Source organism: Rhinopithecus roxellana, chromosome 1 (genome assembly GCF_007565055.1).
Source record: "Rhinopithecus roxellana isolate Shanxi Qingling chromosome 1, ASM756505v1, whole genome shotgun sequence".
Taxonomy (NCBI): Eukaryota; Metazoa; Chordata; class Mammalia; order Primates; family Cercopithecidae; genus Rhinopithecus; species Rhinopithecus roxellana.
Window position 1 is genome coordinate 11,374,085 of NC_044549.1, and position 25,400 is coordinate 11,399,484.

The window sequence follows — 25,400 nt, forward strand, 5'->3', positions numbered from 1 at the left end:
GTCACCTAGCTTACAAGTTTGCTTCAAGATCTGTCTTAGGTATCATAAGCTTAAGAATTTTATTTCCACTGAAAAATCGCTTTGCACAGATAGATATAACAAATATATATGTACGTGTGTGTGTGTGTATATATATATATATATACACACACACACACACATAGCCCAGCCTCTTCTGCGGTAGCCTGAAGAAACAGTGCATAGGAGAACAAGACTTTCCACTCTCAGCACCTCTTTTACCATCTTATAGGTCTCCTTGCCATCTCCGGCTTTGTGAGATGTGAAATTTTACTAAGAGCTAGATAAGGTAGGACTTCGTTGCATTTAGTCAAAATACCCTTTACATGGATTTCCAGAGAGTCACCTTGTCCTGGCATTTGGTTTCTTGGTGAATACATCCTCACTATGCATGATTCTATGGATCTCAGTCTTGCCCTTACCATCATTATTGTAATCTCCATTCTGGTTGACCGCCAGCGATAATAGTTCAGTTATGTTATGTCAACAGTTCAGTTATGTTAACAGTTAATTTTTCCTCCGGTTTTGAATTTTCTGGCTGGGAAGTCATCGGGAGCATGAAGCTCTGGGGCACTTCAAGTCTCTAAGTCTCTACAGTGAAGTTAATTTGTGTAGTGTGAAGTTATAGGGGCTGTTCTTTTTCAAAGAAATCCTGTATGAATTTTTATAAATCCACTTAAGTCTTTACTTACAGTTGCAAGAAAAATAGATCCTCTGCCTCAAATAAGTTGTCTGTGAATGGAAACTACTTGGGTTATAATTGTATTATTTTCTCTTAATGAATCTAAACTTACATTGGAATAGCAATAATAGAAGAGGCACTTAAAATTAACTGCTAATACCACTTCCTGTATTTTATTTTAGATAAATAAATATTCATTTGTTAAGTGGATATACTATTTCATCAACAAGGGGTGCAACATGGATAGCATAAGTCATTAGCATAATCCAAATGCTTGCTAAAGGCCTTGGAATGCCTAAACTTAAGAAAGTACACTACCAAGGACTTGGAAAGCATCTCGCACTCCAAGGCCAAAGAATCTACTGCATATTAATCTTCATTATCAAAACAAATTGATTGGGGATCTAAAGACAAAAATAAGCCTATTGTGCAATAGCAAAACATTAAAAAAGTTAAAAAAGCTTTAGGCAACTTCACGGCATTGTGCAAAGATGCTACACTGGAGAAAGGGAGATCTGGTGGTCCTAATTTTGTCACCAGCTTTGAAATCTTTAGCCAGGCATTTCAGTCCTATAAAAATCCATTTTCTCACTTGTAAAAGGAAGAGTTGAAGTTATGTTTTTCCAGGGCTTTTTTCTCTGACAAACTGAATCTCAGAACAATTGTATGACTCAACCAAGGTAGCAGAGTCCAGACAGAGTTTGAAAAAACACCTTACAAAACTTATAACTCAAGTTCTGCCTCCAAGAGCACTTAATTTTTTCAAGTGAAAGCACGCATGCAGATTCATCCAGCTGTTACCCTGGAAGAGGACAGAGTAAATATTTTATATGAAGCCCAAAGTGTGACTGTTCAAAATCCCCATGTGCAATTAGAAAACCGGTGACTGTTCTCTGCCTCATCTATAAACTGCATGATTCTGAAACATTTGACAGCATGTGCTGAGAGACCGAGTCAAGAGTTCTACTGAAGAGATGTTAGAGACTGACATATTAAAGCCAGGAAGAGATGGTGGGCACGGGAAACAGGTCACCCAGCATCCCTCAGCAATTTTGGCTCTATAAACCCCACTGTATGATTTATTCCCAGACATGCAATCTCTAGTAATTGATGTCAGGGACTATAAAATTTATACTTTGGACATATTTTAGCTTACTTTGAATTTTTAGCCCAATGTATACCTAAGTAACACACTGCAGTGCAAGCTTATATATATATATACACACACACACACACACACACACAGTTCACTAGGTTTTTAAAATGACATTCACTTATTACCCACCTACAACGTACAATATGTTCAACGAAAGCCTAAACTTAAATTTCAAGTGCACATTTGTGCTTATAGGGAAACAGGTGAGAGTACACGTGCCTGGATAACGAAATTCTGTTATTTCCAAAATAATTCTCAACATTATATGATCATTTGTTAAGAGGCAAAATATACCTGTGTTGAAAATCCATCATAATGAATCATTCTGATATAGTAATTAATAAGGACTTCAGAGCTACCCAGTTTGCGGGGAAAATTAGTTGACAGATACACTATTACAACTGGATACAGAAGTAATACAAAACTTTAATGCTGTCTTTTCTAGCATTTCCTTAAATGACCATTAAAATTTGTTGATTACTGTTACTTTTCTTTGCTCCTTTTCCATTTTTTCCTTCTCAAAAAATCAATTTTTCAAATTCAGTAGGAGTTGTAGCCCTTACTTTTGTCTCCCAGGCAAGATTCTCTTAGCGGTCACTTCCCATGTACGGAGAAAGCAATCTTCATGGATAATAATGATAAAACCTTATGGAATGCAAAAACAACCAAAATATGTATTCTCGGATGACTGCATTAGGGCCAAGTCAATATTAGTCCCACTTCACCCACGCATCACATAGTCTAAAAATGCTGTCAGCCTGATAAGAATTTCCTGATTTACTCTCTTTTCCAATAGAAAATGTAGGTCATCAAAATAAACTTCTGACAGTAAAAGAACAGTTACACCGTCAAGTCTTTTTTTTTTTTTTTTTTTTTTTTTCACTAGCCAGTTATGGTCAAATAGTTTCTTTACATAAGAAAAAAAAAAAAAAAAAGAAGAAGAAAAAGAAGAAGAAAGAAAGAAATCTTGAACAAGCTGCTTTAGTAAAAGCAATATGAAAATTTCCAAGCATATCTCTCGACTACATTCTTATGGTTGACTCAGCCAAACATCTAGTTAATCTAGCTAAGCAATGTCTACAAAAGTCCAAAATATAGAAGTTGAACTAATCAATGTAGATAAATTGTTTTCTTTTTAAGAAGCTCATTGGTCAGAGTTTTTCTAATTTTTATTTTATTTTATTGTTTACTTTTTAAAATTGCTGTCTTCAGTATGCTGATGGTTGTAGCAAAAGAAATGAATTGGGGACAGAGTCTCAGGGCCATTGCAAACATTATATAAAGTATTTGGAGTCATTTCTTATTGAAAACTTTTATGATTGGTAATTTGCCATTTTCTCTGATACCGAATGTTATTTTCTAGTTCAAAAAAAAAAAAAAAAAAAAAAAAAAAAAAGCGTTATAGTATTAACTCCACCACAGATTCATTACTTTCACAACCCTAAAAAAATGAAGCCGTATTTGAAACAGCTTCTACTAGTTTGTTATTTTATAAAGGAGGAAAGTAGCTTTCTGAATACGTAGAGAAGTTTTAGTTTGCTGCTCATCCACATTCCAAATGATAATTGAAGGCCTCTATAATATCAGAGATGCTTTGAAATGCTGGTGCTGCTGAATATTTTTTTTTTTTTTTAAACAGGATAGCAGGAAAGTAGGGCTCCTTTCTCTTTTGCCCTAATTGGTCCTAGTGAAGCTGGTACTATTCAGCAGATGAATCTGGGACATGTACCCTTCCAGAGTTAGCTGAATTTCATAGTTCCTAAATTCTAAACAGAAAGTTATTTTTCTTTCTAAAGCATAGCACTGTGATTCTAGCAAAGAGACAGAGGTAGGGGAAATACAGAAAGTAAAAGGTCAGATTAATTAACAGCCCAAACCTGTGAAGGTTTGCAATAAAACATGTGGTTCCTAAAAAAGTAAAAAGAAATAAACCAATATAGTCTACAGATGGTAATTTCCTAACCAAATCTAGTTATATATTTTTAAGTTTCTCCAAATCCACCCACCCTAATTCCCATAGTCTGAGGTGGACTCTATTTTGGTACAGCCCTTGCCACATACATTTTTTATTTTAATGTAGCACTAACTAAGCCTTGGCACACTCTCCGTTGTATCCAGAGAGTAATGTCCAAGGGCGCCTCGTGCCAAATTCCCCAGAACTCTACTGTTCCTTCTAAAGTAACGATATCATCTCCTCAGTTCACGACCCCTTATTATGGACATCTTCAGTCACTCTGGGAAGAGTGGAGACCCAGCATCCAGAGATCCAAGGTAACCTTTTGACCTAGGGACACACTGTCAACAGACTGAACACGCACTATATAACAAGCTCTGTGCTTTGCTGGGATGAAAAAATGAATGAAGAACCTTGGAATCCATCCCTGTCCTCTAAGTCACAGTCACAGGGAGAAACACTGTGGAGAAGTTCTAGTAACACCCGATAGACATTATGCTAGACCAATGTTCCCCCATGAAAGTCCCAGATCATTTCGTGAACTCACTCTCCAGATAGCCTCCCCTACCTCTGTCAGCGCACTTCCTCTTCCTCCTCAATAAAACCCTGAAACATTCCACCTTTCCAAACAAACAAAATAGTTGGTTTAAAGGAAGTTTACTCACATAGTCCTAAGATAGATGCCCTTGGTGAGCTTCAGAGAACTGAGTCCTAAGAGCTAGGGTGGCTATGAGGAGCAGCCTCTGAGCTCCGGTGACCACAGCTCAATGAAGCCCCCAGCCAGGTCATGCCTCACCCACCCGTACACCCCGCTGCTCTCCCTTCCCGGCTCTCTCGGGATGGCTTTCTGCTCAAGGACGCTCCCGCAGGTCCCGGAGCATCCTCCGCGCCACGCGTGCCGGCGGGACGTCGCTGAGCCCCAGACCGATACTCTCGATGCCCTTCGCCCCCGCCCCCGGCAGGCTGCCCGGCCGGTGACTCACCTGCTGGCCAGGTTGGGGCGCCGGCTGGTAGTAGGCTGTGGGGCAGGTTGTCGCTGCCATGGGGTTGGGCAGATACTGGGACGCTCCATACGGCTGGGGGTGATACATCACCTCCGCACAACTCATGGCAGCCGGGGCAGTGGCGGCCCCCGAGCTGCGGCCGCCGCTCTACGCGCTGGCGCGAGGGGCGCGGGCGCCGCCGTCGCAGCTGCCGCCTCTGTCGCTGCTCCAGCTGCTACTGCGGCGAAGGCGGGTCCTCGGCGGCCTCGGGCTCCGTGCGGGGCGCGGGCTCGGGAGGGACAGGCAATCAGCGGGGGCCCGTGCGCGGGCACCTTCATCTTCAGCCCCTCCGGGTGTCCCCTGCCGCGCTTATATAGCGGCTCAGGGACGCAGCCGCCCGCTGCGCCGCTGGGGCATTACCGCGTCCGGCTCCCGCGAGGGCTGCGGCTCCCACGGCAGCGCCAGTCACAGCCACAGCCCAGGCCCGGGTCGGCCAGCCGTGGGGAGCCCGGTTCTGGTTTGCATATACACAATGCACGCCCGGGGCTCGTCCTATCACCAGTGCTCGCGGCTGTGCGAGGACCGGGAGGCGGGGGCAGAGGGAGGGGGAACGCCGGGGAGGAGGGGGAGCACTTCGCCTCCCCACGCTCTGACGCGGAACTTTGCGAAGTTTCTCCAACTTGCTTTGCAGCCGGCGGGTCACCCTGCAGGGGGACCCCGGGGAAGGCTGGCTGCGGATTGGAGCGAAGTTTGCAGCCCTCTCCGCCTCTCAGCACTGGATGGTGGTGGGAGGGGAATGGTATGCAGAGGCTCCGTGCCCTCAATGCTCGGCAGGTTCCCACCCTGTCTCTGTCACCTGGCCGCCAGGGCAAGGGCTTCCCAACTCCAAGGAGATTTTACAGGGCACACCAACTCAGAGGCTGCGGCCAAACAAAAGCCAAGTGTACAAAGGGGTAAAACAGAGCAGGCGCAGAATACACGGGGATTAGCTCCTACATTAAAATAATCATAAGTGAAAGTTAACATGACTACAAGTGCGCACATGCCAAGAATGCAACACAGTTTTCCACAAGCAATCTCTGCTTTAAGTTTACATCTTCATGGTATGACACTGCTGTGGGACGTCCACCATTTCTGGCTTTTACAGCCTGGTTTTCATAGAGCAATAAAAGGTAGTTGATTAAGCCCGTTCAGCTAATAAAGATTTATCTATTTGTAATTGGATCTCACCCTCTCCAAATGGGGGGAGAAATCTGTGAGAATATACTTGCATTCTGACATAATCAGTAGAAATAATTATACTCACATTATTTTATTTATTTTGAGACAGGATTTCCCTCTGTTGCCCAAGCTAGAGTGCAGAGGCATGAGCACAGCTCACTGCAGCTAACCATCCCCACGCTCAAGAGATCCTCCCATCTCAGCCTCTGGAGTAGCTGGGACTACAAGCCTGCAGTACCACGCCCAGCTACTTTTTTTTTTTTTTTTTAATTTTTGTAGAGGGTCTTGCTATGTTACCTAGGGGGGTCTCTAGCTCCTGGGCTCAAGTGATCCTCCTGCCTCGGTCTTCCAAAGTGCTGGGATAACAGGCATGATGCACCGTACTGGGCCTCATTTTATAAATGAGCAAACTCTAGTTCTGAGTTTCAGCAAACACATCTTTCCTTATACGTAGGCATCCTCTTTTATGACTCAAAGCAATCTCTCATTTTCACAGTCTATCTTTTCTCAGAGAAAAAGTCAATTTGAAAGTCAAATGTACTAATGTTTTTATAGATTGAATTATATCTTCCCAAAAATTTATATATTGAAACCTTAACCCACAATAAGGCTGTATTTGAAGACAGGACATAGAAAGAGGTGATAAGGTTAAATGATATGTAAAAGGTTGGGCCCTAATCTAATAGGACTAGGTTCCTTACAAGAAGACAAAACACACCAGATACATCTGTCTGTCCCCCAAGCAGCACTCCCTCTCTCTCTGCTCTGCCAAAGAGGAAAGATCATCTGAAGTCCTACAAGCTACATCTGAGTTGCCTACAAGCCAAGAAGAAAGGTCTCACTTTGAAACCAACACTGACCACATCTTATTATGCTTCTAGCCTCCAGAACTATGAAAAAATTAACTTTTTTTTTTTTTTTTTTTTTTTTTTTGAGACGAAGTCTCACTCTGTTGCCCAGGCTGGAGTGCAATGTCATGATCTCGGCTCACTGCAACCTCCGCCTCCCCGGTTCAAGCGATTCTTCTGCCCCAGCCTCAGTAATAACTGGGATTTCAGGCACCTGCCATCATGCCTGGCTAATTTTTTTGTATTTTTGTAGAGACAGGGTTTCACCATGTTGGCCAGGATGGTCTTGAACTCCTGACCTCAGGAGATCTGCCCGCCTCGGCCTCCCGAAGTGCTGGGATTACAGACGTGAGCCAGGGTGCCCAGCTTAATTTGTTTTTTTAGGTCACCTAGTTTGTGGTATTTATGACAGGCCTACCAGACTAATACAGATATACAGCTCTCATATATTGTTAATGTTTGCATAAGTGTCTGTGTGCATGTCTAGCTACACAGATACATACACATGTATAAACACACAAGCATACACACACACACTCACACTATAAAAATTGGATAGGAACTTTTCACTCCACCACAACAGCTTTTATGCACTCATTTTATCCACTGAAAATTAAAAGCATATTTATTAAGGGTTTGCATAGTTTTTGCACTTTAAATTGCGCCCTTTGTAGTGCAACGGTATTTCCAGCAATGATATGTTTCATAATTTACTTTAAATGTCTATTATTGTCTTTTCCCTAATTGATATCCTTTGATTAGATCCCTTTCCTGTGCTCCAGTATTCAGTTCTTTCTAGGCAGGTCCACATAGGTGTTACATAAGGACCTCAATCCCAATACTCCTGATCGTCTCGTGTCCCCAGTTTGATCCTCTTCGTTAATCTTCATCTCTACTGAAACTCCCTCACTACCAGTTGCCCTAGCTGGAAATGTGGGAATCTTCTGGCACTCCTTCCTTCTCCTCACAGTCCCCACACATGGTCTTGGAGTCAAGTTGAACCTCAATTTTCCATTTCTACTGACTCTCTCCTTATCTCTGTTGCTATAATCGTTAGTTCACTCAGCATCTCTCACTCAGACTCCTGCAAGAGACCCTGAGTGATTTCCGGGCCCTAGGACGAACCCTGTTCCTGTTCTGCATAGTTGGTACTACTGCTCTTTAATGACACTGCAAATCCAACTGTGCAATGATGATTCATTCTTCTTCTAAAAATTTCACAGTCACATCCCACAGTCTGTAGAAACCACTCTTTAACCTTCAGATTCTGATCCCTGCCTATGTCACTACCTCCTGCGAATGTTTACCAGCTATCCGAACTGAGATCTGCATTCTGCGAAGCTGTGGTACTTTCTACCAGCATGTCATTTTACATATGTGCACCCACACATCCCCCACCCTCTTCACTTGTTAACTCCTTCTTGCTCTTCATGTAATTGTCCTCCAAAACATTCGCTGAGGATCAGCTTTAATGCCCCTATTTTCACCAGCTCTCCTACTTCTAAGAAATCTGCTCCCATCATACTAATAGTTAACTACTTGATTTGAAGTTGCTTATTTGCTTGTCTCCCCAATATGATCATGGCTGTTTGAGAGGAGAGACTGACTTTTATCTCTAAATTTCAATCATATTGTGTCTGGCTTAGTAAACATTATTTGAATAAGTAAAGCATATAATAGGAGGAGAAACAAAACTATTAGAATAACTTACAAATTCTTGGGGGGATCTGAGCACACATGAAATCAGTGAAGGCTATAATGTAGAATATCATTTCAAACTCTGTTTTAGGCTTTCTACTGTATGTTAGATTGAGAAAATCCTTAAGATGTTAAAAAAAAAAAAAAAAGGACTTAGAATATAAAGTGACTGAATTAGTCCAGAGGAAGTTTGTGAGGACAGTCGCTTATCAGAGCCACACCTGCTGGTCAAATGTTTAATGTCTCCAACTTTTTTCAAATAACTTATATCTGTAGTTGATTTTTTTGTACAATTATGAGTTCAGTATCTGTCTATTTAGCTGGACTTTGACAGAGATTATTTATATCTTGTTCATCTCCATATCTAACACTTAGAAGACATTCTATATGTTTTCTGAATGATAAAATAAAGCCAGAACTTGATTCAACATGTCCATACCCCTCATTGCTGCATCTTCAATGCTCCATATGGCCTCTAGTGTTGCAAATATTTATTTTATGACAAAAAAAGTTATTTGCTACTAATAACTCATGGACACAAAAGTCTGTAGGTGTTTGGCAAAATCTTCCTACAATGCAGTATCTTTTTTGATACCTCTCTTTGTTTCTATATTGTACTGCTGGAAGAAAATAAGAGAGTAAAGATTAATTCTACCTAGCCTTAGAATCTAGAGAAATGGACAGAGAAAGAAAATAGTTTGTCAAAAGCTGCAGTCTTAGTGAGGTCATTAATAAAAATTCTGATAATTAATGTTAGGGAAATCTACATTTGAGTTCTAGTAAGAAAGCAGATGTACCTGACTTCCCCTGGGTAGCTATTTAGGGTTTTAGAATGGAAAATAATAAAAAGGATCATCAAGTTTAAAACATCCTTTTTCATAAATAAGTAAATATATGATCTGATTGATGTCTTCTAGAGAACCAGTGGCAGAACTAAAGCCAAAGTCTCATTTCTTTTGACTCTTGATTTAGTTCTCTTTCCATAATTGCATAATAAAGATATATAACAAATACATATGCATATGTATACGCACACATGCATTATACATGTGTGTACATATTCCTAGATATTTACATATGCATACACACACACACACACGCCCACAGACATACACAAAGGAAGAAGTTTTTGATCAGATCCTCCTTGGGTCAACTTGGAGTTGAAGAAGAGCAGTATGTGAATGGGGTGGGGATGCAGGCCAATTGCATTTAGCAAGAGTGAGTCACTCAGATCAGAGAATGTGATCTGACCACTGGTGTACTCATTGTCATCTCTACTATGTAAGTGTGTCACAATTACTTGGAAAAAGCAGCAATGGTATGGAATTCAATTTTATATAGTTCTGAGCTAAAGTTCCTCAAAGTTTGCCCTGAAACATTCCCAAATCTTCTGAATTGTGGGTTTACGGTCACTACATTTTTCCCCCACCACCAAATTTCTCAAAATGCTTGTTTCCAAATTTTCCAGCTAGAGTTTAGTGAGGTGGACCACCCCCCCACATCTAGTTTTATTTGGAGGGATAACTTGAAGTGGGTTTTCCTAATATATTTTGGAATAAGATAGGGTAAAAAACGGGGGCAGCTTATTTTTTGAGTGGTGACAGCCACACCTGCCTTTAACTTGGGATCCCAATGTAAGAGAACTCCCTGGACCCTGCAGTACATGCATGTAGACATCTCAAACTAAGTATTTAAATCTCCTCTATCTGCCCCCTGCTACCAAACAGTTGAGTTTTGACCAGCCCTTTACCCTAAGCTGAGCCCACTGATAATGCAACCTGCTCTAGGAACCGTGGCTCTGAGGAAATGGGCCTGCGTCATCTGTGCAGGAAATTGTCAGGTCTTGAGTAAAGAAACATAGTTGTTCTAGGCAGAATTATGCCCCTCCCTAAAGATGTCCACATTCTAATTCCTGGAACTCTTGAATGTTCTGTTACTTAGAAAAGGGGAGTTAAGATTGCAGATGGAATTAAGGCTTGCTAATGAGAGGATTTTAAGAAGATAAGCCTGATTCTCTGGACGGGCCCAATGTAATCATTATGAGGTGGGACTCCTCATAGAAGGGAGGCAAGGGACAGAGGAGTCTCCCATATTGATGCAAAGAAAGAAAAACGACTTTGCAGGCCATTGCTAGTTTTGAAAACGGAAGGGATTCGAATCATGATCCAAGGAATGCAGACAGCCTTCAGAAGCTGAAAAAGGCGAGAAAATGGGTTTTCCTAAAGTCTCCAGAAAGAACACAGCCCTGCTGACACAAGTCAGCCCTGTTTTTGTACTTCTGATGTCCAGAACCATAAGATAATAAATTTACCTTATTTAAAGCCACTAAGTTTGTGATAATTGATGACAGTAACAATAGAACCCAAATACAGTGGTAGGATGGGGAAGGAGATGCTGGAAGAGGTTTTGGTGAGCAATTCCCCTTTGCCCTACAATTTCCTATGGAGAAAGGCACCGCAGGAAGAGGGCTAATGAGGGGTCCTGTAAAACTCAGGGCCAGGGAGGGACTCTAGTTGCCTGGATCTAAGAATGGTATCAATTGTGCCAGTGGGATAGAAGTAAAAACAGGAGGTCAATACTTGCATGTAAGAATGAAGATCATTTTAATCAGTTGTCATTCAGGATCACCTGCCCTCCTCAATGGCACTGCAACTTTACTGTTTCTCTAAATGTGCTTACCCATGTCATCTTGTAACTACTGCTTCCTGTCTTGTCCACCATTCTCAAATCTCTCCAATTCAATTTTATCCACTTTCTCCATCTCTGTTCTCTATTTGTCTCCATCACCCCACCAACATATATTAAGGTCAGTAGTACTGACCATGTTGTCCAATTCAAAGTTAACTGTTAAAACCTCATCCTAATCGATGCTTTATAAACTTTGCCATTGTGAATTAATCCCTTCTTTAAATTACATCCTTTCATGATATCCTCCTGTCTGCATCTGTTTCTTTATACTTTGGCTGTTCTTCCTGTTTGCTCTGCTACACCCTCCTCTACCTAAACTTTAAACACTGAGTGTCTTAGTATTTGGTCCTGTACCCTTTTCTCAGCCTTAGATAGTACTTCTTGAAGATATTTTATATGTACTCTAATTCAAGGTAGTATATTTTTTTTCCTGATGAGTTTACAACATCTAGTGAAATACTCCCTTCTCTTATTAATGACTCTTATAAGGTTTTTAGATTAGAGTACACCTGATATAAAGATTCTGAGGCTGGGTTTTCAACTGTAACGATTAATGATGGGCTACTTTCAATCTTCATGGTTTGATTTATTTAATGAAAAATGAGACTTTAAATATTTCTGGTTGACTCAGCAGAGACACATAGCAAATAGTAGCACCTGCTTCACACAAGATTCTCATTCGCTGGGATCCCAGCCAGGGTTGGCCAGGACCCTCTCTTAGCACCTCTGTCTACCATTAGCACACACTCCTGAAAGAGTCAGCACACTCTTTCTGTTAAGTGTTTTTGTTCTCATAATTTCATAAAAAAATTTTCATTTTTTTAATGAATTTGGCTGGAGTTACAGGATTTCACTAGAAGGCATACACACACATATGCAAATATATGTGTATGATACTATATTATTAGTATATTTTATAGATACTTAAACATAGAGGAATCCAAGATGATAAATCGTGAGGTGAGATTAAAAGATGTCAAGACACTATTTAGGATCTATCAGCAGAGTGAGGTGATAGATATGTTAATTGACCTGATTTAATCATTCCAAAATATATACATATTCTATATTCTACAATATATCATAACATCACATTGTACACCCTTCAGTGTATACCATGATTATTTGTCAATTAAAATGAAATTTTAAAAAATACAGGTTAGTCTGAGAAATATTCAGATAATATCAACTCATCATTTAACTATGTGCTGTTAAAATGTTAATTATTTTTTAAATATTAGCAAAGAATATGTACTTAACTGTATAATAGGGTTATCTGTCATCACAAATGACAGGCCTTGAGTTCAATGCATACTTTGAGTTTGTTGTTTGTTTCTTTGCTAGTTTTCCTCATAGTAATGACAGATCTGGGCTAATGTAACTACATTGTCTCTCGCAGCCTCTGACCAGAGGAATGTGTTCACACGAAATCTGGCCTGGGTATGAGTACAGTTCTGTCCATGGAATGGAATAAAGTGAAGTAGGCCAGGGGGATTAAACCCTTGATCTTGGCATCATTAGCACTGTGTTCTAACCCACCAGGCTAAGTAGCCACAGACAAAGACCAATTGGACGAATAAATCACAGCAGCCAGAAGTATCTGGTTTGCATTTATATCTCATTTTCAATGCATTATTTTTATAATTTGATTTAAATATTTTAAAATTAAAAATGTAAAAAGAGAAAAGAAAAAATAAACTTTGGAAGAAACGAAGCCAAAGGCAGTGTTGCCATCATTCAGAAGCGAGAAAGCAGGGAGGAAAAGCTATCCCAGGAAAAGCTATCCCACATGAAATCCCAGCACAAAGTAAGACTATGAGATGTGCTCTCACTTTGTACGAGAGGTGTCAGCTGAGAATGTTAAAAGAAACTCACAATTCTTTCAAGTAATTTATGTTTAAGAAGCACAAAAGAGGCTTTGTATTTAAGGAAAACTTTTCTGAACCACTTTGAAGGCCAATAAGTTTTATGAAAAAAAAAGTACTGTTATGAAAAACAAAAATTTTCTGCTCTGTTGTTGCTGTTTCCAGATTGTCAGTTTTGTGTTTGATCCAAAAATGAGGTATGCATGTATTTTCACATCCTAAAAGTAACTTAGTTGCATCCCAACTGCCCAATTCATTCTCCTTGTATAAATAGGTCACTGGAGAGGATGTCTTAACATTATTGTCCCTGTGGATTTTTATTCCTGGAGAATATGTTCAAAATCCTATCTACTTCCAAAGCCCATTGTAAGTAGTACCTCCTTTAGGAAGTGCATCTTAACATCTGAAAATTGACTTCCCTATACTGTTATAATTTGTGTTGCCTGCATCTTATATTTGGAGACTTGATTGTATGTAATTATTATTGTTGCTCCTTATTTTGCTCCAATCATTTCCATTATCATAATTGTCTCCCTAATGAGAAGACAAATTCCTTAAAGGAAAAGGCAGAGTTGGATACCTCTTGGATGACTCACACAGCACAAAAGGTAGGCACAAAGTTTCTATCTGCTGAATTTAATTTGAATTTAGCAATTATACCTGTGATCTGTGAATATTGTGGGATTGTCAATCTACAGATGTTCTTGCTTTGGTCTCTTTCAACACCAAATAAGAAGAACTGAGATGCTAAGAATTTTATGTGAACATTATATAAGAAATACACTTTGCATTATGCTTTAGCTTAGTTGCCTAATTTACTTTTATGAATAAATTATGTCTTCAAGTAGGTGTCTCTTTTGAAAAAAAGTATCTACAGAATAATGTCAAAATGTTGAATGTGATGGACAATACTTTTGAAGTTTTTTTTTACTTTCTAAGAATTCTAACTACAGCAGTTTCTTTAGTATAATACAATTATAATAAAACTGAAAAATATAAAATAAATTATTTCAGAAGCTATGCATCACCTTCAGTAACTATAAATATCAGCATTAGCAGCTCATCTTCGTATCTTGAGGCCTTGCAAAATCAAGTTCATCTTGGTGGTATAGTAAGGGGCAGACTTCTTGAAATCATGTAGCCATAACATAAACTTGATGAATATAAAGGAATAAGTAACAGCAATAATAGCAATCAATAGTAATAATGATGATAATAGTTAACCTTTAGAGTGCCTACAATATTGTAGGCAGGTCTTAAGTGCTTTACACATACTAACTCAATTATTCCTCACAACAACCTCATGAGGTAAGAACAATAATTTTTCCCATCATACAAATTAGAAAATTGAGGCACTAAGTGGTTAAATGATTTTCTCAACGTTATGCAGCCAGGCAGCCTGTTTCCACAGTTTAGCCCTTAACCAGTGTGCATACTATCTCTCAAAGGTGAGGGTGTTGAAGAAAGCTGACGTGTAATTTTGCCAGTTCTAGATCATTTTACCCATTCTATTATAAAAAGTCATAGTCTCTTGTCTACAGTTTGTTCTTAGAAACTGGGTAGATAACATCATCTCTGAAATCTAAGATGATGTTCTGTACTCTAGATAACAATGATCTTCACTAAAAGGAAAAACTGCGGGTGATAATAACCTGTCCCCTACATATGCCACCTTCTTCGAATCTCAAGGGGACAGGGACAGGAAAGTAAACAAACCAACTAAAATAAAACAACACCTAATGCCTCAATATAATACTTGCCTAGTTCTCTTATTTGTAGAATCCAAATATAAATTTTATTCTTTCTTAAAAGTGAGTAACTGAAATAATGGCATGCCTGCTGCCAACTTTGTGAGATTAAATCTCATAAATTCTCAAAGACTGAACTGCTTGTTTATATTTCCCTTGAGAGCACACCATGTTCTGTATAGATAATAACAATTTGAAAAGGAAACCTAAAAGAAATTTCAGAGCATTTGGTAATCAGGTCATGGCATCATCAACTTCAGGTATGGTGAGAATATGAGGAACTCAATGTGAACAAATGGGAGAGATAAAGAAATGTGGGAGCTGTTCTTGGACGATGTGAGATATGATGTTGAATATTAATTGTTACTTTTAAGCTCAGAAAATGTGCAAAAATTAGTCATTAACTAGAATGTTGCTACTCAAGTTGTGGTCTATGGTCCAGCAGGATTGTTATTATCTGAGTTAGAAACGAATCATCTCAGGGTCCCAACCCAAATCTGCTGAATCTGAATCTGCATTTTGATAAGATCTTTCAAGCACATTAAAATTGGATATTCACTGAACTAAGGTGTCTTCTCTATACCCAATATCAAAATGTAACATCACATCACTTATATTACCTTTTAGCCTAATTTTTAGACCATAGCCACCTTAAAAAATAGACTATGACATATTTATGGCAATTTAAATCTATAAAACCCTTTCCCAGGCACTTACCTCATCCTTATTCTGCCTTTGAGAAATTCAGAATATGTACATGTTTTTAATGGTAAACTGTTGCTAAGAGAGAAATTATCATAGGGACAAATACATAGAGGTGGTAATTTAAACCTTGATCTTGTAAATCCAGATCCACTTTAACTGTCTCACCTTTGAGACATGGTGAGGCCTTTTCCATTCCCGAGACAAGCATCTGCAGTTGTCAGAGCATTCTTAAGTTGTGTTCAGGAAATGCTGAAGGATTGACGGTCTATTTTTCTAAGGCACAATGTTTTCCCAATACAATTTCCAGTCTTCATGAAGGTAGAAAAGGTGATTTAGTCAAGCACAAGGAAACCATGTCACTCTAAGATTTTCTTGACATTTTCTGGATAAACACAATGGTTTGAGGTTAAACTAGACATTTCAGATGTTTCTCTTCTTCTTCTGCCTGAAATGTTATTAGGCTATTTGGTGGGGTAGGGGGGTGCATATGTGAGGACATGGTATGGAGGAGACGCTGTGGTTGCCTCAGGTTCTTAGTCCTGACACCCCACGTAGCCATCTCTACTCTTTCCCCTTTCCATGGTGACATTCTTGGGAGATTGCCGCCTCTTGGTAAGCTAGGCAGGGAGCAGAGGCACAGGCATTCCATCCTTTCAAATTCCACTTACGATCAACTTCTGTTTCTCCTCTTCCCTTTTAGGATCCAACTGCAAGGGTGGGGACAGGAGAGGAGTGGACAGGCCAGAGGTGCCCCCTCTCATATATTTTCACCAATTCTCTACTCTTGTTTTCTGTACAACTCTTCCCTATTTCTTTTAGCCCAGAGAGTTCTTATCTCTTCAAAGGCAAGAAAAACTAGATCTTCGGGTATTTTTATGTGGCTTTTATTTTAAAGCTTAAAAGTCAGGATTTGGATGGTTTTGTTTTTCAGTTTCCATAGCTGCCACTTCCCCTTAAGGCAACGCCTGCTTCAAGTCTGTCTGGTGACCTAAATGGAGGAGAGGTAACAGGGTAAAATGGAATGAGGTATGGCAAGCATTGGTTAATATTTAAAAATATAAATATTGTCCTTTCTGGTGACCTGTAATTCTCATGAGATATATGAACCTCTAGAGCACTGGACTTTCTAGAGTTTAAACCATGGAAACTTAGGCTCATCTAATCTGTTCGTCTGAGAATATCTTAGTTACTGAATTCAGTTCTTAGTACCACTCTTTAAATGTCATTGTCAACCTAACGGATGGTCTTAGGAAAAGAATCAAAATGGAAAGGTGTCTGGGAATGATCTCCTGTGAGGTCCGATTATATGAAGTACAATTATTTAGCCTAGAAAAAATAGACTAAGAGGAAATAAATATTTAAACATCTATCATATTTACGGGGAAAAGTAAGTAAGCTTTTGCTATTGTTATTGCTTGTTCCAAGAGCAGAATGAATTAGAATTGGTGAATTAAATTTAAGAAATCTAACTTTAGTTCAAATTAAGTATGGCAGAGAAAACATTGCCGTTTGCATTTTACTTCTGGATGGAGCAACATTATAGAAAAACCCCAATTCCTGAGACATGATTTGAAGGGAAAAGCCACCAGAAAGGCAGGCATTTTACACATTTCAAATGGCGATATGAAGGAGAAATAAAATTTTTATTATGTAATGCCATCAGTAATATTTTGTGATTTTTATTTTATCACAGCATATTCTCCTACCTTGAATCGTACAGTAAGGAAGAATTTTCTGGGACAGATATTCATCAATGAACTGGATTTTCCCGTGCAGCAGCACCTATTCTATTATGGAAATTATTGAGCAGTAAAAAGGATACATTTATTCAGTAAATGTTTCCTTAAATTTATTTTTACATTTCTCAAAATATGTATCTTCATTGAGTACATAATATGTGCCCGTTATTCTAGTATACGATGAAGAAAAATTGGAGGCAAGATCAGCCTGGCCTCTCAAAATTGACTGGTTGTTCCGATTAGGTGATTTTTACGTTTGCTTCTGATCCTCAAAGTTTTAGGATCAATTTAATAATTTAACAGGATACTGCTACTCCTAAATCCTACCGCACCATTAAAGTTCCTATAATATTCAGCCATCCCATTTTTTCCATATACATTAGTGTATATGCATATTTATGCATTTTTATTTAAACACAATTTTATGCTTCTGATAACTTGCCTAATGATTTTTAAGAATTGTAAATAATCTGAGATTTTTATCCTACTTGTAAGATAACAAGTTAGCTTGCCCTAGTTTCATGGATGCTAACAGAAGGCAAAAGACTCCTGAATCAGAAACAAAGGACAGTTTATCGCTTACATCAATAGCAGTAACCAAAATATCAGCATTTACACTGGTTGCCTGAGTCCCAATTCCTATAAATAGATGTGATGAGGGCCATGTGGCACCTGCACATGCAACGGGTTGCATTAGATTACAGGGAGGAATACCAAATTTAGGAAATCTCAGGCTTGTAGAATGGGCTGCAAGCAAGCCTGCCCAAACATTGTCCCAGAGGGAAACATTACTTATTTTCATAATGGATAGCAAACAAGCCTGGTCTCTGCCCTCAAAGGAGACACTCTCTATCTTCCCAAGTTGTCTTCTATACAAACCTGAAACTTATCTGAAAAAATAGAACAAAAGGCTGTCAATACTTCCGTTCCCAAGACACACAGAAACACTAGAGATTCACAGAAATTGCCTTGCAATAATCATACCTGCTAGATTTCAAATTACCACGAACTAGATCCTATCTTTTTCATCACCATGTTCAATTTCTTCCCCACTGCCTAGTGCACAGTATAAGGAGCTAAGACTTACTGAGGTCTCATCATATGTCAGACTTTTCAAACCTTGTGTATGTAAACTCAATTCTAACTACTATTATGTAGTTACAAACGTTACCTTCATTTGGCACCAAGTCAAAAGAATTTAGAAACTTATCTACGACCAAACAACTAACAAGTGTTGAACATAAATATATATATTTCTAGAATAAATAAATTGGATTGACAGAAGACTGGAAAATTATGAAATGGAAAAGAAACCTCTGTGATTGTATGCATCGAGCTATGTATCAGGCTGCAATTATGAGTTTGAACACAGTGCAGTTCTTTCTCCAGACCTCACATACTATTAAAATCAGAGGCTAATGCATATTGTTTTACTATTTGTTGATTTCTGTAACTGCAGTCTGCTCAGGGAATCTACAAGGATGCCTGTGCTGTAACATATCTAATGGAAGCTTTAGTGTCTAGGTTTAATTTGCCTGACTTGGCCAAACTTCATGGTAAAAGACTAATTCTATCTGAAAAACACAAGAATTTATTTCATACTGATTGTTCTTAGCAGTATGTCCATTGGCAGAACATTAAAAAACAAGAAGAATGGCTCTGTTTTATTAGCTGTGGAATAAATGTACAATGGAAAAACTAGCTCATGCTTAAAAGAGAGAGAAGTCATTTCTGTGCTATGTAGCCGTCCCTGGATATAGACACGACTGTAGCTACACAAAGTATATACTGCTCCATGTCTTCATTTTTGTTTTTCAGAAATTACACTCTGTTCATTTCTAGTCCCCCTCTTCATAGAATGATCTCATTTTTCCAGGTTGTAAATATAAAGTGGCATGCATTTGGGCAGAAGGAGACCGAAAAATACGTATTACTGCATATCAGCGGGGATACAATGGAGAAAAAGGTGGGAAAAAAGAGGAAAGAGTTTGGAAAATCAGGAAATTAAATAAATGTACACATAATTCCACATCCCAGTGTAGAACCATTATCATATTAATTTGTATATTTTTCTCCAATATTTAAGTAATTCATCAACAAATTCACACAACACATATTTATTGAGAGCCTACTACATGTCAGATACTGTTTAAGGTGCTGGGCATATAGCAGTATATAAAATAAAACAGATATTCCTGCATATATTCTAGAGATGGTTTTCTAGATAATATACATAAAACTTTGAATGCTATCTTTTAAACTTTTAATCATTTTCCCAGGTGACTCTTTGGTTTTCATAACCATAATTTTTAAAGGACTGAATGATCTTAACAAAATAGCCGATGATTTCAACTACTTTTTTTATGGTTGTTGTATTTGCTGTTTTCAGTTTCCTTTTCTTCTTTCCTTTCTTCCTTCCTTATTTTTATTTAAAACATTTTTTAGCAAATAGCCTCATACTGAACATCTTGTAGGACTGCTTTTTTCTCTGTATTTTACACAAGTGTGTTCTTTCCGCTCACATTTCCTCTGGACTTGTGCATAGTGCGTTTAGACACCCTTCGCCTTTTTGGGCAAGATTCACATTACAGAGCCTGAATGTTAACACATCAAATTCTCTGATGCAGAATTGTCATTGAATAATTCCAGAGCTCCCAAAGAATGATTCTCCTGGGATTTCCTTTACCGATAGCTGATTTTTGAAATGTCAAGTTTAGAGTTTCACATCTGTCCTCCTTCAAAATGTGCACACCACTGCAATACTAAAACCTAGCCTTACTACAATCATCTATGCATTTATAAGAACAAAGAAGGAGCAGGTCTGATAGAGCAGAAGAAGAAGGCAGAAAACTAATGGTGCGCATTTTGTCCTATGCATGCAATTCAGGCAAGTTCATTTTTATATATGGATATATGAATGTTATTTCTTGCTTCATCGTTGCTATGAAATACCTAGTATGGGATTATCTGACATTAAGAACATCTGTCCAACTGTAAGCTCATGTGTAATTGGCTGGGTAAAGGGATCAGGTGTGAATCTCATCAGTGCAGTGTTTTAGTTGTCTATAGTCAATAAATAGGAGGGATTTTATATACTGTCAGACTGTTATAATGATTAAGGATGAGAATAAGCTGGGAATGGGGTAGGCTCGTAGATTATTAGCACTGTATTCTTTTCTAGTATAGTTATTTGATTTTCAAGTGGAGAAGCCGAGGACTAAAGAAACTGAGAGATTTAACTGAGTCATAAAAATAGAACAATATCTCCATTCTAGTATCCTTTCAGTTTGTGTTTACTGCCTCTATGCTTTAATGAGCATTTGGATATTTTATAATGGCCTTTCAAAAACTCAATATTTTTCAGCTTTTTGAAGGAAAGTGTATCGATAGATGCTCTTGCTTAATTGTGCTTAATTGTGTATTTTTCCTTTTCACTTAGAATCTCAATAATTTTTCTAAACTGCTTTGTGGACATACATTATGAAAATGTGAAATAGAAAGGAAAAAGATAAAAAAAAAAGAAAAAATAGAATGAAGCAACAATTTTAAAGTAAATTGAGTGAATTCTGACCTTCTCCTGATAATATATAACACTTCAACGTGTGTTTTATATAAAAGTTCCAGTTTCCCTTGTATTCCACTAGAAGGAGCCATTCAGTCTCAACTTTGAGGGCATACTTCCTTCCCAGAATAACATGAAGTATCTATTTTTTCCTGTTAAGACTTGAGCTAAGCATGAGAATCAATTTTCTTAAAACAAAGTTTTCTTTATCTTTAATGAAAAATAAATACTTGTTTTAAATTACTAATGGATTTGGGCTTTATTCTAATGCGTGGTTATGCTCCTCTCTAAGAGTCTGTCCATCCTAACATGGGAGAACAAAAGGCAGAAAAATAATCCATATATTTATAAGGGAGCAAAAGGGTGTGAGTGAAAATCCTTGGAAACTGGAAGTTGGAAAAACTACCTAGAGGAGTGTAGAAAACAAATGTCAAGTGAGTCTAGATATAGTCCTATCGTGAATCTACTGATCAGCAATTCCCGGGGCAAGGAAGTGGGGATGAAGACCTTATAAAAAGCACTATTCTAATGTCCAGGAGCTGGGCTGGACAAAAAAACTGAATTTCAGTCAACTTCCCTGTCATTACATGAAGGAAATGTGTCCCTTCCCTGCTGTCAGTTTAGGCTTCAGATGATTGAGATCAATGGCTTTCTCACATTATTTTTGTCTTCTTAGGAAACATATTTGCTTATTCCATGCTAGAGTTAAATGTTTGTGTGCCTCCAAAACCCATATGTTGGAATTTAATCACCAGTGTCGTGGTGTTGGGAGGTGAGAGTTTTGCAGGAGGTGTAATTAGTAGTTAGATGGTGAAGCCCTCATTAATGGAGTTGGTGCCATTACAGAAGGTACCCTAGAAAGCTGCCCTGCCCCTTCTACCATATAAAGACAGAGTTAGACTGTGCCATCTATGAACCAGAGAGAAGGCCCTCACCAGACCACGACTCTGCTAGCACTTTGATCTTGGACTTCCCAGCCTCCAGAACTGTGAGAAACAAATCAATCTGTGGTGTTTCCAAGCCACCCAGTTTATGGTATTTTGTTATAGTAGCCAGAATGGACTAAGACACTTTATGATTCTACTTTAGACTGAATCAAAGATTTGAACTATTTTTCCTCATACTTGGACTGTTACTGAAAATAAATAAATAATATTTCCCCCTTTTTTCTACATTTACTATGCTATCTTAGAGAGAGAGAGGGAGAGAGGTCATAGTTCATTCTTTTTTCTCCACTCATATTTCTGAATATTTGTTCTTGAATAATGCATGCCAGTTGAATCTGCATTTGCTTGTATAGTTTATAAACTGCCAGAACACAATTTTGTAAAACTGTCTAATTAAAATAGTATGCCCATTGAAGTGTAACATTCTTTATTTAGGTTATGCAGTATTTCTTAAGTAATGGGAGTGACTCAAAAGCATTTTATAATTATTTACTGAGACCTATTTTTGTAAAACACACAGAACATAAAATCTATGATAGGCATTACATGCTAAGTATTATTTCTTTAAAAAGAAAATAAAAATTAAAATTTTAATTGCAAAATTTCATATCTAAGTGGTAGTTATCAAAGGTTATATTTAGATTCATAAATTACTGCTTCTCCAAAACAATATATAAATGAATACATTGCTTTGTCTTTATTAGTTTGATTACATATTTTCAAGTATCTATTAGTTTTTCTTACTTGTTTTTAATTGATGTATAACAATTGTATATATCTTTGAGGTACATGTGATATTTTGTGTATATAATGTATAATGATCAAATCAGGGTAATTGGGATACCTGCCATCTCTTTTCTTCCTGTTGAGACATTGCAATCCTCCTCTTCTAACTATTTTTAAATATAAAATAAATTTTTAACCATTAATCTCCCTACTATACTACTGAATACTGAATTTATTTCTTCTTTCTAACTGTATTTTTATACCTATTAACCAACTTCTCTTCATCACCCCTTCTCTCTACCCTTTCCCCTGGTAACCATTCTTCTCATCTCTACTTTCATGAGATCCACTTTTTTAGCTCCCACATATGAGTGAAAACATGCAATATTTGTCTTCCTGTGCCAGGCTAATTTTGTTTAACATAATGACTCCCAGTTCTATCCATGTTGCTGCAAATGACAGAATCGTATTCTTTTTTTACAGCTGAATAGCATTCCATTGTGTATATATACAATATTTTCTGTATCATTTCATCCATTGATAGACATGAAGGTTGATTCCGTATTTTGGCTATTGTGACTAGTGCTACAATAAACATGAGCATGCAGATATCTCTCCAATATACTGATTTCCTTTCTTTTGGATATATACCCAGCAGTAAAATTGCTGAGTCATAGAGTAGTTTTATTTTTAGTTTTTTGAGGAACCTCCATACTGTTCTCCAAAGTGGCTGTACTACTTTAAATTTCTACCAAGAGTGTATGAGAGCATTCTCCCTTTTCCCCACTCTCATTCATCTGTTATTATTTTTTTTCTTTTTGTATTTTTTTTTCCTTTCGATCACAACCATTTTAATTGGGTGAGATGCTATCTCATTGTGGTTCTGATTTGCATGTCTCTGATGATTAGTGGTGCTGAGCATTTTTTTTTTTTTCTCATTGACTATTTGTATGTCTTCTTTTGAAAAATGTCTATTCAGGTCCTTTGTCCATTTTTAAATGGGATTATTTGGTTTTACTGCTATTGAATTATTTGAGCACATTATATACTCCACATATCAATCCACTGTCAGATGGATAGTTTGCAAATGTTGTCTCCCATTCTCTAAGCCATCTCTTCACAATGTTGATCCTTTTGCTGTGGAGAAGCTTTTCAGTTTTATGTAATCTCATTTGTCTATTTTTGCGATTGCTGCCTATGGTTTTGAGGTCTTATCCAAAAAATCTGCAGTGTTTCCTCGAAGTATTTTACCAGTAGTTTCATAGTTTTAGGTCTTACATTTAAGTCTTTACCCCTTTTGAGCTAATTTTTTATATGGTGAAAGATAAGATGTAGTTTATTTTTTCTGCATATGAACATACAGTTTTCCCATTACCATTTATTAAAGGGACTGCTATTTTCGCAGTGTGTGTTCTTTGTGCTTTTGTCGAAAATGTGTTGGTTATAAATGAGTGAATTTATTTCTAGGTTCTGTATTCTGTTCCATTGGTCTACATGTCTGTTTTTATACCAGTACTATGCTGTTTGGTTACTACAGATTTGTAGTATAATGTGAAGTCAGGTAGTGTAGTGCCTCCAGTTTTGTTTTTTTGCACAGGATTGCTTTAGCCACTCAGGGTCTTTTGAGTTTCCATACAGATTTCATGATTGTTTTTTCTAATTCTGTGAGTAAGGTCATTGGTATTTAGATACAGGTTGCATTGAATCCTTAGATTGCTTTGGATAGTATGGAAATTTTTACAATATTAGTTCTTCTAATCCATAAGCATGAGATATAGTTTTCATTTTTGTGTGTTCTTCAATTTCTTTTATAAGTGTTTTATAGTTTTCCTTGTGAAAATATTTCATTTCGTTGCTTAAATTTATTCCTAGATTTTTTTGTAGCTTTTGTAAATGAAATTTCTTGACAGTATCTTTCACAGAGCAGAAGTATCTGATAAAAATCTGTTATCCAAAATATGCAAAGAACTCTTAAAACTCAACAATGAAAAATACAAACAACCTGAAAACAAAAAATGAGCAAAAAGATACCTTAAAAGATACCTCACCAAAGAAGATATTCAGCTGACAAATGGCATATGAAAATATACTCCACATCATATATCATCAGAAATGCAAATTAAAACAACAATGAGAAACCACCACACAACTACAACTGTTAGAAGGGCAGAAATTCGAAGCACTGATAACATCAAATACTGGCAAAGATGTAGAGCAACAGGAACTCCCATTGCTGATGGGAATGCAAAATGGTATAGTCACTTTGGAAGACAGTTGAGCGTTTCCTATAAAACTAAACATGCTCTGAGCATATGATCCAGCAATCCTATTCTTTGGTATTCACTGAAAGGAGTTGAAAACGTATGTCCACACAGAAACCTACACATAAATGTTAATGGCAGCTTTAATTACAGTTGCCAAACCTTTGAAGCAACCAAACTGTCCTTCAGTAGGAAAGAATAAATAAACTGTGATACATCCAGACAAGAAAATCCCATCAGCACCAAAACGATATGAGCTGTCAAGCCCTCAAAATACTTGGAGAAAACTTATATGCATGTGTTAAGTGGAAGAAGTCAATCTGCAAAGCCTACATACTATATGATCCCAACTTCATGACATTCCAAAAAAGAAAAAAATACAGAGACAGAAGATCAGTTGTTGCCAGGGTCTGGGGTAATACAAAAGTAGAGGATGAATAGACAGACCACAGAAGATTTTTAGGGCAGTGAAAATACTCTGTATGATACTACAATGGTCCATAAACGCTATTATAAATTCGTCCAAACCCATAGAATGTACAACAACAAAAGAATACCCTGATGTAAACTGTGGACATTGGTGAATATGATGTCTCATT

General features: G+C 37.7%; 1 protein-coding gene and 1 long non-coding RNA gene across 3 annotated transcripts in view; one reads left to right on the forward strand and one right to left on the reverse strand.

Annotated features, from left to right (window-relative positions):
* VGLL3 (vestigial like family member 3) overlaps positions 1-5,421 on the reverse strand; it is a 50,762-nt gene extending 45,341 nt beyond the window's left edge. Inside the window, exon 1 of one of the 2 annotated variants that reach the window (XM_030939712.1) lies at positions 4,794-5,421. In XM_030939712.1, the coding sequence (XP_030795572.1) occupies positions 4,794-4,919 (126 nt within the window). In that variant the 5' untranslated portion in view covers positions 4,920-5,421. The remainder of the gene's footprint in view (positions 1-4,793) is intronic. The other variant, XM_030939715.1, reaches the window with a different exon arrangement.
* Positions 5,422-10,658: 5,237 nt separating this feature from the next.
* Positions 10,659-17,378, forward strand: LOC115899565. The gene is made up of 3 exons (XR_004059205.1): positions 10,659-10,817; positions 16,498-16,592; positions 17,260-17,378. It is a non-coding gene; the product is annotated as an uncharacterized LOC115899565 (long non-coding RNA).
* The last annotated feature ends 8,022 nt before the right edge of the window (positions 17,379-25,400 follow it).